Genomic DNA, 9,288 nt, shown 5'->3' with positions numbered 1-9,288 from the left:
ATGCTACTAATTGAACTTAAACTGTTGCAAGACTAAAACCTGGTGATGTAGTCGCCACTGCCAGTGAACAAATGTGCTGTGGCGCAGAGTCGCACTCTTTTCAGAAGTCAGGTTTTCCAGTAGTCTACAGCAGTCTGAAAGAGACTGCTCATCAGCAGGTGACTCATCTGAGGGCTATAGATTGACATCTTTTTTTTTTTGTTTGCTATGTTTGTAGTGTTTCACCTGCATCTTGTTGCTAAGCAGTGAGAGATGGCTTGTTATTGATTCACTTGATCACCCTCTAAAATCAATTCCTTGTCTTCTTACAGTAGCATACACTGTAGGAAAAAACTGTAGTGCAGCATCTGTGACAAAATATGTCCATTGACCGCAGAGTTTTTAACGTGATGTAGGGAGTATATGCTGCTGTAAATTAATGGAAACAAAGGATGATGTATAGAATACTAATAGTACAACAAAGTACAGTAAGTCACGTTAGATCATCCATCACTTATCTCTTCCTTCAAAACTCAATTTACACATCAAATTTTGTGGTTTCTGTTCCAGCAGCGCCTCAGAGAACATCTACTCGATGATTCAACACCCTAAGGATACTATAAGGGCTGAGAGCGCTGTTCCTGGAGCAAATGGGACCATGCCTTCACCTCGACCCATGCAAGGTGTGCCTGTGCATGGGGTGAGGGCCGCCAGTCCCCCCTGCCTCATCCAGAGACAGGTACAGTGTTAGGGATAGTCACAGCATCCAGACATCCCAAATTCCAATTTTTACAGCTGACATTCCATCCTTAACAGTTTTAGGGTTGCAGCTCTATAGAGAATGCAAAGGTACGTCACGCTGCATTAAATGTTGGATGGGGGCCCCATTTTGCAGGGAGGAGCTGTATTTACCTGCATACATTCTTGTTTTGTGTGGCTAAAAAGGTGCATAAATTGTTTAGATTTTCCTTTACTGACTGTGATAATTCAACCTTAGCTGACTGTAAGTAACTCGTAGCGGACCTAGAGATCCTGTTGACAAGAGCGACAGACTGAAAACAGACTTTGCACCCTGATCTCAGATCTAACACTAGCTAGCAGCTGTCAGCAGATGACACAAACACTGCAAATGACTCAAATTCTGTCCTGTCTGTGCTCAGACTGAATACTGAAGAGGATGTTCGAATGTAGTTGAAGCATCAGCTACTGTATGTAGCTGTATGGGATTGTATTTGTTTTTTAAAAATTAACTTACAGACTTACTTATAGTGTATATCTTTATAATGGATAATGTGCTTTATCCCCCCCAAAATCATGCATTTACCCAAAATTCAACACAACATGATGACATCTTCACATTCTCTGCAGTTAATTGTGATCTTTGACCTTTTGAAGCATAATGGCTTCCTTAAGTGTGTATGTAAGTGCCAAATAGGCAAAACATGATAGCACATGGTTCCTTATAATTCTCTGGAGGAGTAGGAGTCACACCAAACAGATTAAACTACATTCTAATGTTTTATTCTTTCAGTGCCATTAAGTCTGTTTCCAGTCTAACTCAGAAAGGGGGGATCCAGACTGTGAGCATCCTGTTCCTAATTCCTATGGTCTGCATGGTACAGTGCATAGTTGCACGCAGTGCCCACCACCTCCTGTTTTCAGCCTTTTTCTACATTAGATTTGTGTAACTTATCTGAGGTGTGAAGGGCTCTAAGGCCTTATTTAAAATTAGGCCCAAGCACATGTACTCAGACTCAGACACACACATGCAGAGGGAGCTGAGTCCATGGATCCTCTCTGATCCTTGAGGGGATTTGAGGACATCCCCAGCAAAATGAGGGATAATTTAATTGCAGAATAATTGAATTAATAATAATTTAAAATTTTAATCATAGGATTCATTCTCACCTGTTACCAGCAGACCATCAAAAACAAGCTGGAAATTCCAGAGAACACTGTATCCTATTATACAGTATAAAGGCGTGTGAGGTTTAATAACTGACTTTTTTTAGGTTTGATTGCTCACATATCTATGTCAATTTGTCTGTGTATAGTCTACAGACCTGGTCAGCATGGTGTATAGCTGCATTGGGGCTGAAATCGAGGACTCAGATGGGAGCAGCACTTGTGACATTAAAGCGACAGATGAAGATGCTGACAGATCGACCACCATCTCAGATGCCCCCGCAGATACTCCGACTAACGGCCACGTGGTGTCCTCCAAACAGCAGACGGACAGACAGATGGGAACAGGCAGGCAGGAAAGGATCAGACCCCTGACAGACTCTCAGACCGAGACAGAGACAGAGGAGGACAGACAGAGTAGCGGTGGCAGTGGAAGCGGCGCCCCCTGTGTAACGAGGCCAGAGCCACCTCCACAAAGCATCAAGCCCAGCCTGGCTGTCATGAAACAGCAACACCTGCAGGAGGGTTCAGGTACTGCAGCCTAGACAACCACTGCAGTCATTTTACATGATCCTATCATTGCTTTGGCCCAGTTTTCACAGCAGAGTTTTAGTGTGCAAGGCCCCAAATACAAACAGTCTACAGATTTCCCTACCAATGAAGTTTTTTAAATTAACTTAAATTATGACCTTGAAAACAGAATTCTGGATTTGAATTAAAAAAGTGCAAAACATCTCAAATGCATACACTTTTCAGAATACAGACACCTCATATTAGCATAATTTTCAGTGTTTATTATTAAGTGTACAGTTCACTGAATAAATGTAATGTGGTTATGAGTATGTCATCTTTACGCTGGTGAGCAGGGTTAAGTTGCCATTTACTACCATGTCAAATGTACAGGTTTGTCAGCAGTGGAAAGGAAAAAGGCAATAGAAACACATTTTCTTTCCTTTTGATTGCAATGAAAATGTTGCATATCTGTTGCAGTAGTGTTGCTTGTGGTTTACTTTCCATCACAGGATCACTGTAGCCTAGACCATTAAACCTGCAAGTGACATGGACAGCAAACCGATGCAGTTTGTGAACTGATTAACTATAGTATAGTCTAAAGTAAGACCCTTGACTTCATTATTTATATTTACAGTAATACAGCATATTCAAGAAATGAAACAGTCATTCCTACTCATTTCAAATACTGGCCCCTGAAGAATTTTTTTCTGATAACTATCTGAAGTATCTTGAGCAAATCGTCATGACTCTATATTAATGAGAGTTGGATACCGTTGACAGATTTGATAAAAACTTATTTTAAAATTTAAGTTTAGTGATAGGTTCTGTTGTGTGTCATTCAGGATCATTGTCAGAGAAATTCTGATACCATGTTTACAAATGTAAACAAATGAGGAAGAATGCTGGTTGACTTTGTGTAATTTTGTACTTTTTTGTATTTTGCTTATGTTAAAAAATGTAGTTTTTGGCACATTATTTGATACTGTAGGGCCCTTAACTGGTAGTAAGTGTCTATGGGTTGGGAAATCCAATCCCAGGCACACATAGTTAAAAATAAAACCTTTTAAGAGATGTGGGCTAATTCATTAAAAATATACACAGGCAGTGTACAAGAACTTTGAAAACTAACATAAAAACAGTTGAAAACTTTGATCAGCATCATTAAAAGGACATTTTGTGAGTTTTTCTTTTGTGAGGTTAATGATGTGTAAGAGTGTGGGTCGAAATCTGATTGGGCTTGGTCCCAAAGGTGCACTGTACCAACAGGGAGAGGGCAATTGTTAGTTCCAAGTCTAGACTTTGTAATGAGCAAAACTTCCTCAGCTACTATAGTACTTATACACTGCAGCATATAAACACAGGTGGCCAGCTGTTTATATAGTATGTAAATGGCTTCTTGACTTTATTGAAGTTGTAACACTTAACACAGAAAATGTTATGGCAACCCAGTCGCATATTTGAAGGTGTACTATTGTTTGCTTTGCGGCATACTGCATTGCTTTTCATTAGTTGAGCATGTACTTAAGAAGCATTTCAACACCTGCCAAGACTTACATTTCCAGTTATAGAATGCACAAAAAATGGATCACTTACTACTACTTAAAAAAACTTTGGTAGATCATTGTAAAGACTGTCTTGTCTATGCTTTATCTAAGCAGAAGAGGAGCATGAAGAGAAGCAGAGAGCAAGAGGACCAGAGGGACAGCGTCCTCTTATTGCCTTTAAGGTATGTGTCCTGCACACCATGTATAAAAGTAACTTTGAAGCATCAGACTCTTGATACGTCACCAGATACTACTGTATGTTTCATTCTCAGCCCAGTCTTGACCTCCCGAGAGACAAAACCTCTCCGAAAAACACCAAGACCCCTCCTAAAACCTCACCTGTCAGTCCCGGACAAGAACCAGCCAATGATCAGAGGATCTCGCCTCCAACCCAGCCAGTTATTCAAGACCAGTTGACCACTGAGAGGAAAAGTCCACCAGCGTCTGACAAGCCGGGGACAGAAGCAGCTGATCTCGCCATCAGTCAAGGTACTGTAATAATGTCATTTTACAGTCACGTTGGCAACAATGAGTTGTGATGCACTAGATAACTGATAATGAAGCAGCATGAGTGATACTTCAATATAATTTTGGGAGGTTTTCTATTGATATAGTTTCATATTCTACACATTGCACTCTTTTATACTGGCGTGGTAACTGTTAACGCTAATGTCTGTGTTCTACTAGTTTGATCAAACTGCCAAACTTCTAGGAGACAGGATGTGTAATTGTTGATGTCAGTAGGACCATACAGACAGAATAACATGATGATGATGATTGTTCTGCCATTCAGATGGGGAAGAAGGTCACAATGGGTTTCCAGCAACTTCACATCGCACCAGGAAGTCCAGCTCTTTTGACATAGGTACTGTATGCGTTTCTTTGTGTTTATTTCCCCCCTGCTGTTGTGTACCTGTATGCTCTATGTGAAATACACAATATTCATGCTGTTTATTAAAACACAGATGTCTGACACAAAAACACATCTTGCTGTTTTTGTTCATAATTCATAATAGTGGTGCAATGCCTTTGATATTTTGTATCAAATGAAAACAGCATGAGTCTCTTATTTGATGTGCTCCCAAGCCTGTAGAACCTGCTGGTGGTGCTCCATGTTACTGCTTTATCCTGCAGCCCCTTTTAGAGTTCCTGCATCCCACTGTGTGTGTGTGTGTCTCATGCCGTTTTCCCTCAGGCATGGAACGGGACAGTCCCTGTGATCTGGAAAGGTCTTCAGATCTCAGATTCCCTGTGAAAAAGCCCTGTTTTCCCCAGAATAGAAACAGATCTCTGGACTACCCTGCTGGGACCAGGAGTATGTATCTGTTTCACTTCTTGCAAATATGTTTGGTATGACAGCCATTTAACAGGAAGCATTTGCACAGTCTTTTTTTGCACAATTTAGCGCACTACAAAATGATTTCAGAAGGATTTTTGTCTGTTCTGTTCCTGTAAGTGCGTTTACAAGTAAATTCAGTCAGTCTTTATGAAGTTAACTGAATTCAAGCCCAAAAAAGCGTGTGTAAAATCTTCAATTTGTTACTTCTGCAATACAGAAACTCAGCTGTGTGTAAACATTCTGATAGCACTGTACATGGATGAGTCATACCCTACATATTGAATGCATGTTTGCTCTTGTGTTTGAGAAGTGGCTGACCAATGAGATCTTGAAACATGACTAGAAGATGTCATTTGGCTGCTTTCCAGGTGCATTTCATTGCAGCTGGCAGATGGATCTGACACTGCCTGGATAAGTGTGCTGGTAGATGACAATCTCGCAATTTTTGAAATGAGGACTCTTTATCACTCCTGCTTTAATTGGAGCGATTTCTTTTTGATGCCATGTTCCATTATTGTGATAATTGCCAGCCATGTTTGATGATTCATCATCATTTTTTACACTGAGCCAATGAAAACCTTGAGGCAATGGGATTCAAGGGGCACTAATGATGCGGCAAAGCCACTATCAATTATCGCTATAATACAGAGCTACATATCAAAAACCTGCAGGGGGCTCTATTACAGTGACTGAGAATGATAAAAGGGACCACATGTCATAAATGATGGCATAAAAGCCAGTTATATAGAGTGTGTGACACCTAAGTCACAGGGTCCGTTATCTGGTTAAATTGTAGTTAGGCTGAAACGTCAAGCAGAAGACTCCATACTCAGGACAACAGGCACATTGTCTAATTGACACACACAATGTAATCTGAATGTTAAAAGTGTAAGATTGTGTTAGAATAATTATTTCTTTTGTTGGTGAATAGCCTGTTCCTAATTTGAAGTTGGGCAAAATAAAAACTGCATCAATTGACTGTGTAGCCATTTGTGGGCAGTGGAACAAGCTAAAGACATTTGACATATTAATGCCTCATAAAAAGGATAGGATGAACATGTTAATAATAAACAGAGGTATTAAGGAGAACTGGATACTAGATTACCTGGTGGCAGTCAGTTCATTCCTGTGAAAACTGCCATGTGGTGTATACTTCCAGACTGCTGCTGGCATAAAAATCACCCAGGTGTTTTGCACATTTCCAGGTGTTTGACCCATAGAGCATGTGCAGTAGCATGGAGCAGCTGACTCTGTCATGAATGGGATAAACAAACAAAATCCTACAGGTCTTTCCGAATGCTACTGGACCAAATGAATCAAATTTTGATAGTTAAAAGAGTAGTTTGTTTATGTTGCATAGAAGAATATTATACATACAGCATACATAGTCATGGCCAAAAGTATTGGCATTCCTTTTCTCACAGAAAAATGTTACAATAACATTCTTTGGTATTCTCATGTTTATTTCTTTTGTTTGCATTGGAATGACACAAAAGAGCAGAGAAAAAGCCAAATCTGATACGTTTCACACACAGCTCCAAAAATTGACAGAATTATTGACCCATTTTCAAAATGATCAGAAATACCTGTATTTCAAGCGTGTGATGCTCCTTTAATTTGTAATGAGACTCACCTGTAGCAGCCAACAGGTTCTGGCAATATAGAAATCACACTTGTAACCAGTTAAAATGGAGAAAAGTTGACTCAACCTTTGTCGTGTGGACCACACTGAGCATGGAGAAAAGAAAGAAGAGGAACGAACTGTCTGAGGATTTGAGAACCACAATAGTGAAAAAGCCTGGACAATCTCAAGGCTACAAGTCCATCTCCAGAGATCTGGCGGTTTCTGCGTCCGCTGTGCACAACATTGTCAAGAGGTTTACTCTGTAACTAATCTTCCTGGACGTGGATGAAAGAGAGAAATAGATGACATATTGCAACAAAGGATTGTTCCAGAGGTGGATAAAGAACCTCAATCAACTTCCAAATAAGCTGACCCTGTGCCTGACCTACAGGCAAAGGGTCAAACGGTGTCAGCTCACACTATCCATCGCCATCTGAATGACAAGAAACGCTATGGTAGGAGACCGAGGGGCCCCACTGCTGACACAGGAACATAAAGCCAGATTGGAGTTTGATAAAACCTACCTGAGGAAGCTACAATCCTTCTGGGAGAAAGTCCTGTGGAAAGATGAGACTCAAATAGACCTTTTTGGTCGAGCACATCATTCTGCTGTTTTCAGAAAATGAAATGAGGCCTTCAAAGAAGAGAACATGGTCCCTACTGTCAAATACGGTGGAGATTCACTGATATTTTTTGGGATGCTCTGCTGCTTCTGGCACTGATGACTTGGCTTCTGAGATCTGAAGACTATCAATGAATTCTGGGGCACAATGTAGGGCCCAGTGTCAGAAGGCTGGGTCTCCATCAGAGGTCATACAGCAGGACAATGACCCAAAGCAGACTTCAAAAAGCACCAGAAATAGTTTCAATGTGCTGCAGAGTTCTGAAGTAAGCAGTGAGTCCAGATCTAAATCCCATAGATCACCTATGGAGAGAACTCAAAACAGCAGATGGGAGAAGAAACCCTTCAAATCTGAGAGACCTGGAGCAGCTGGCAACAGAGGAGTGGTCCACAGCTCCAGTAGAGAGGTTGAAGAAACTCAATGATGGCTACAGGAAGTGACTGATTTCAGCTATTTTGTCCAAAGGGTGTGATACCAAATATTAAGTTGAGGGTGTCAGTAATTCACTCTAGTCCATTTTTGGAGTTCTCTGTGAAATGTATCAGATTTGGCTTTTTTGTGTTGCAAACAAAAGAAATAGATATGAGAATACCAAAGAATTGATGATGATGAACATGGAAGTTGTCGTGACATGGTTTGAGCAATATTGCTTCACAGCCCAGTACTGTTCCTGAAGGCTTGGTTAGTAAACTGTTTACACATCCAGAAGAGACAGTGCAACATTAGCATTGATTTAAAATAATTTTCCTATTAGCATTAACAACTACTGTAAAGGCTCTACCACACTCATCGGCAAGCCACTCACTTTGCTGTTTTGTTACTGGGCAGATGTACAGTGTACAGTACAGCGGGTTTGTCACATCCGAAATGAAAACAGTTATTGAGAATAAACTAAATAAATTAAAAGCTGCACAGAGCTAGCACTGCAAGCTTTCACATTGCACATGATCATTTGATCCATTCATTGATAACATCAAACAATAGCTGCTTTTGATTGTTCACACATCCAGTAGATTTGTAGCGATGCTGGCATTCTGATTAATATTCAATCTCCTCTCAGGTCTATTTTTGTCTCCACCAAACTTTTAATTGAAATATCTGGCTTGTTATTTGCCAGATGCCCTAATGTGTTCACCAGCTTGTTGTTAAGGTTGTCCAGCTGTATGGTGCTAGACAGACAGCATACTGAGGGTTTTTACAGCATTTTTGTCAGAAAATGCCAGAAAATGTAGCTTCTGCTGAAATGAAGCTAAAATTCTCTGTATAATGAGAGGAATTGCAGGTTTGGGTGTTAACTGGTTTGTCACTTCTGGCAACACTGTTAATGGTTTCATTAACATTTGGAATCATTTTTACTGGTGCAGCTTTAAAGTCATGCAGTTATATTTTCTCCTTTAGATTATGACAGCCCCCAACTTGGGAACAGAGATGCATTATGACGTTACCAGTGGACCAGGAGAAGTTGGACGGGCAAAGAAGACTGGAGCATGGAGGACTGGAGAGAGACGAGTTTTTAAAACTGTGGGGACTAACATTTAACAGCAGCTTTATATTTTTCCATTTTAATCCATGTATAATCAGTTGTTGGAAATGCATGTACTGTGTGCTTTCTGGTTGCTCTTGTTATAGTTTTTCTCAGGCCTAAGGAAGCTCTGACCTACAGTACATAAAGTGCTTTTCATACAAACAGTGTCTCTCCAGTATGTTCATGAACTGTTTTATGCATTTGCGCAAAATCATTTAATACTCTGCCCTCTCTTT

At 40.4% G+C, this 9,288-nt stretch overlaps 1 protein-coding gene across 3 annotated transcripts in view; it reads left to right on the top strand.

Moving 5' to 3' along the window:
* Positions 1-9,282, top strand: part of LOC109962647 (capping protein, Arp2/3 and myosin-I linker protein 3-like) — a 73,954-nt gene extending 64,672 nt beyond the window's left edge. The window contains exons 34-40 of one of the 3 annotated variants that reach the window (XM_020604540.1): positions 553-718; positions 2,034-2,415; positions 4,056-4,123; positions 4,214-4,430; positions 4,735-4,806; positions 5,137-5,256; positions 8,926-9,282. In XM_020604540.1, coding sequence (XP_020460196.1) covers positions 553-718; positions 2,034-2,415; positions 4,056-4,123; positions 4,214-4,430; positions 4,735-4,806; positions 5,137-5,256; positions 8,926-8,966 — 1,066 coding nt within the window. In that variant the 3' untranslated portion in view covers positions 8,967-9,282. Of the gene's footprint in view, positions 1-549; positions 719-2,033; positions 2,416-4,055; positions 4,124-4,213; positions 4,431-4,734; positions 4,807-5,136; positions 5,257-8,925 lie in introns of all 3 variants that reach the window. The other 2 variants (XM_020604539.1, XM_020604541.1) reach the window with 2 other exon arrangements.
* Positions 9,283-9,288: the final 6 nt, after the last annotated feature.

The sequence above is a fragment of the Monopterus albus genome, unplaced genomic scaffold (genome assembly GCF_001952655.1).
Source record: "Monopterus albus unplaced genomic scaffold, M_albus_1.0 scaffold66.1, whole genome shotgun sequence".
NCBI classification, from domain to species: domain Eukaryota; kingdom Metazoa; phylum Chordata; class Actinopteri; order Synbranchiformes; family Synbranchidae; genus Monopterus; species Monopterus albus.
This window is presented reverse-complemented; position numbering and strand designations above follow the sequence as displayed.